Source organism: Cajanus cajan, chromosome 8 (genome assembly GCF_000230855.2).
Source record: "Cajanus cajan strain Asha chromosome 8, NIPB_CcT2T_4, whole genome shotgun sequence".
NCBI lineage: Eukaryota > Viridiplantae > Streptophyta > Magnoliopsida > Fabales > Fabaceae > Cajanus > Cajanus cajan.
The window spans coordinates 10,359,038-10,363,437 of record NC_138524.1 but is presented as its reverse complement, the minus strand read 5'-3'; the positions used below and the strand labels follow the sequence as shown (position 1 = coordinate 10,363,437).

At 40.0% G+C, this 4,400-nt stretch overlaps 1 protein-coding gene across 1 annotated transcript; it reads right to left on the bottom strand.

The window, feature by feature from the left end:
* Positions 1–2,498: 2,498 nt before the first annotated feature.
* Positions 2,499–3,955, bottom strand: LOC109798922 (borneol dehydrogenase, mitochondrial). The gene is made up of 2 exons (XM_020359357.3): positions 3,805–3,955; positions 2,499–3,715 (listed from the first exon to the last, which is right to left on the bottom strand). Exons 1-2 carry the CDS (start codon positions 3,843–3,845, stop codon positions 2,944–2,946), a joined length of 813 nt encoding a protein of 270 aa, XP_020214946.1. The 5' UTR covers positions 3,846–3,955; the 3' UTR covers positions 2,499–2,943.
* Positions 3,956–4,400: the final 445 nt, after the last annotated feature.

Genomic DNA, 4,400 nt, shown 5'->3' with positions numbered 1-4,400 from the left:
CCTTTGTTGATGATTTTTCCCGGAGAATTTGGGTGTATGCAATAAAGACTAAGGATGAGGTGCTTGGAATTTTCCTTAAATGGAAAAAGAGGATGGAAACCCAAACTGGGCGAAAGATCAAGCATTTTCGAACAGACAATGGTGGGGAGTACACGAGTGATCCATTTAAGAAGGCTTGCGAAGAAAGCGGCATTGTCAGACACTTCACAGTCAAGCACACACCACAACAAAATGGAGTGGCAGAACGCATGAATCGAACATTGCTGGAGAAAGTTCGGTGTATGTTGTCCAATGCTGGATTGGGCAAACAGTTTTGGGCTGAAGTTGTTGTATATGCGAGTCATCTTATCAATCGCCTACCATCAAGTGCAATTGGTGGCAAAACACCACTAGAGAAATGGTTCGGAAAACCTGCTACAGATTATGATTCCTTACATGTATTTGGCTGCACTGCTTATTATCATGTTAAGGAGTCAAAATTGGATCCTCGTGCAAAGAAAGCAATTTTCATGGGGATTGCATCTGGTGTAAAAGGATATCGTCTTTGGTGCCTAGAGACCAAGAAGACAATCATTAGCAGGGATGTCACCTTTGATGAATCTACCATGTTGGGAAAGGTGACAACAGAACAAAAGAAGAATGGTACTCCAAAACAGGTGGAGTTTGAAAGGAAGATTGTTTTTCCAGCAAATGATGAAGAAAAAACTCCTATGGTAGATGAGGAGTCAGATGAAGAAGAGGTTCATATCCAAGAACCTCCACAGCAACTTGAATCAATTGCATTAAGAAAGCCAAAGAGGACAACCATAATGCCTGCTCGTTATGTTGATATGGTGTCCTATGCATCTCCAGTTGCAAGTGATGATATTCCTACCACTTATATTGAAGCAGTCAAAGGTTCAGAAGAAGATAAGTGGAGAAGTGCCATGTCCGAAGAAATGGAGTCCCTTAAAAGGAACCAGACTTGGAAGTTAGCAAATCTTCCAAAGGGAAAGAAAGCAATTGGGTGCAAATGGGTATATGCAAAGAAAGATGGATTTCCTGACAAGTCAGAAGTGCGCTACAAAGCAAGGTTAGTAGCCAAAGGTTATGCTCAGAAGGAAGGAATTGACTACAATGAGGTGTTTTCTCCAGTTGTAAAACACTCTTCCATCCGTGTTCTGTTGGCTTTGGTGGCACAATTGGATATGGAACTGGTTCAAATGGATGTAAAGACGGCATTTTTACATGGAGACTTGCAGGAGGAAATCTATATGACTCAGCCTGAAGGGTTCAAGGTTGCTGGAAAAGAAAATATGTTTTGTAAACTTGAAAAATCGTTGTACGGATTGAAGCAATCACCAAGACAATGGTACAAACGATTTGACAAGTTTATGTTGAGGCAAAAGTACACAAGGAGCAAGTACGATCACTGTGTGTATTTGCGCAAGCTGCATGATGGATCTTTTATATATCTTCTTCTTTATGTTGATGATATGTTGATTGCTTCCAAGAACAAAGAGGAAATTGAGAAGTTAAAAACTCAATTAAATGGTGAATTTGAAATGAAGGATCTTGGTGAAGCAAAGAAGATTCTTGGCATGGAGATAAGTAGAGACAGAAAATTGGGAAGACTTTGTTTAACTCAGAAAGAGTATTTGAAAAGGGTACTAAAACGTTTTGGCATATCTGATGAATCCAAACCTGTTAGTACACCACTTGCTTCTCATTTTAAACTCAGTGCAAATTTATCTCCAAGAGATGCAGCAGAGAAAGCCTACATGTCTAAAGTTCCATATGCTAGCGCTGTTGGAAGCTTAATGTATGCTATGGTGTGTACAAGGCCTGACATTTCTTATGCAGTAGGGGTTGTGAGCAGGTACATGCATAATCCAGGAAAAGAGCATTGGCAAGCTGTGAAATGGATTCTACGGTACATTCTGAACACTGTAGATGTTGGTTTGGTATTTCAGCAGGAACAAGATGGTCAAAATGTGGTTGGATATTGTGATTCCAACTATGCTGGAGATCTGGATAATCGTCGATCAACTACTGGCTATGTTTTTACTTTGGCAAAAGCACCGGTATGTTGGAGGTCTACTTTACAGTCAACTGTAGCTTTGTCTACAACAGAGGCAGAGTATATGGCTTTGACAGAGGCTGTGAAGGAAGCAATTTGGCTTCAAGGGTTGCTTGGTGAATTAGGAATTCTACAAAAGCATGTGAAGGTGCATTGTGATAGTCAAAGTGCAATCATGTTGGCAAAGAATCAAACTTACCATGCAAGGACGAAGCATATTGATGTTCGTTACCACTTCATAAGAGAGATTATCGAAGAAGGTGGAGTGGCTATCCAGAAGATAAGGACCACAGAGAATCCAGCTGATATATTGACAAAGGTAGTAGATTCAATCAAGTTCCAACACTGTTTGGACTTGATTAATATTATCAAAATTTGAAGACTGCATTGGTAGACACTATCAAAGATGAGAGATTTGAAAATATGAAATTTGCCAAGGTGGAGATTTGTTGAATATGGTGTGGCAAATTTAGTCCCACATCGAATAAGTTTTTTTTGATGTGGCCAAATTAGTCCCACATTGGATAGGTTTGGGAATGTGTAGTGCCTTAGGTTCTATATATAGAAACCCTTCCCTTCACTTTGAAATCATCCCAACTACAAGTTCATTTGTAACTTCTAAGGCTTGTAGTTTTCTCTTCTCTCTCTATTGTAATATTTCTTAGTGAAATATATTTGGTAGTGTCCGAGGAAGTAGGCATAATTGGCTGAACCTCGTTAAATCCTTGGTGTTCTTTCTTTCTTGTTTTGCTTTTGGTTTAAAATTTGCTAGACGTTTCCGTAACATATATATCATTCACCCCATATTGTTTAATCACATATGCTGACAGCTAAAGTTCTTGACCTGCAGAGCAAGCGAAACACACTTCAAACACCAACATTATTTACTCAGATTGCCCGAACACAGAATATCCTGCATTTACATCGGTGTATCCTCCATCTAGCACAAGATTGTGACCACTAACATACTTTGACTCATCACCTGCCAAGTAAAGAGCAGCTTCAGCCACATCGTTAGGCACAAGATGAACACCTTTAAGGTTGGAATAAATCTCGCCAATTCGATCTTCATCAATATTGTAATATTTCTTAGTCAACGGTGTGGCAACAACATAAGGGGACAAGCAATTCACCCGAATACCAAATTGTCCAAGCTCCACCGCAGTGTTTTTCATCAGTCCCACTAGGGCATGCTTTGAACATGTGTAGGCATGTGTAGCCCCTCCACCTATGCATCCAGCAACACTAGCAGTGTTAATTATGCAGCCCCTTTTAGCAGGGATCATGACCCTTGCAGCGTGCTTTGTTCCCAGAAAAGCACCAACCAAGTTCGTACTTATCACTCGCTCAAAATCAGACTTGTTGTTGTCAACTATGCTTGGTTTGAAATCATCAATTATTCCAGTGTTATTAAGCATGATATCTAGTTTTCCATACTTGGAAACCGCTGTGTTCACAGCGTTTTCGACTTCCTTTTCGATTCTCACGTCGCAGTGGACATAGGAAGCGCTTTCCAAGTCTTTAGAAACAGAAAGACCCAAATCATCTTGAATATCAGCTATCAGAACGTGTGCTCCGTGCTTAGAGAAGAGTCTCGCTATGGCCGCACCTATGCCACTTGCACCACCAGTTATAATCGCCACTTTACCCTCAAGCCTGCATGTCATGCGTGTATGTTATGTTATAACTATATAACTCCATGACTCTATATATGAAAAAATGTGGTGAAGTTAGAACTTGCTTACCTTCTAACAGGAGCTGAGACCGCAGAAAGTACACTTGCCATGATTGAGCTTTTCAGAATAGCGAAGGAAAGATGTTTTAGTGTGTTCAACTTAATTGCTTATCTGATCGTGAAGGATGTGCATGGCTTGAGCTGAAGTTTGCTTTGGTCTTATATAGAGTTATCTCCCACGCATGCATGCAACGCACGTAAGCGACAATCCGAAATCATTTTCGAATCCGAAATCATTTTCGAATTCTCAACCGGTGTATCAGATTGTGACACGTGTGTATCAGATTGTGACACATGTCACAATCTGATCTATTATTACAAATCCAACGGTTTAAAGTTACCCTAACTTTCCCTCCATAAAGTTAGGTATCTATATTTCCGTGTGCACTGCTTCACGTAACTATATGCACCATAGTTGTCAAGCAAGAAGACAAATGAGAAGTGCATGAATACCATATCTCATTGCCACGTAATACCTTCGTGCTTGGGTTATGTTTCCGTGAAGAATAGAAGTGATAAGAAGAAAACTACAATAATAATTGAGAAGGGATTCCGGCAGTTATATTTGTTCTTTTGCGCAATAAATGCATATTGAAAACTCAATCA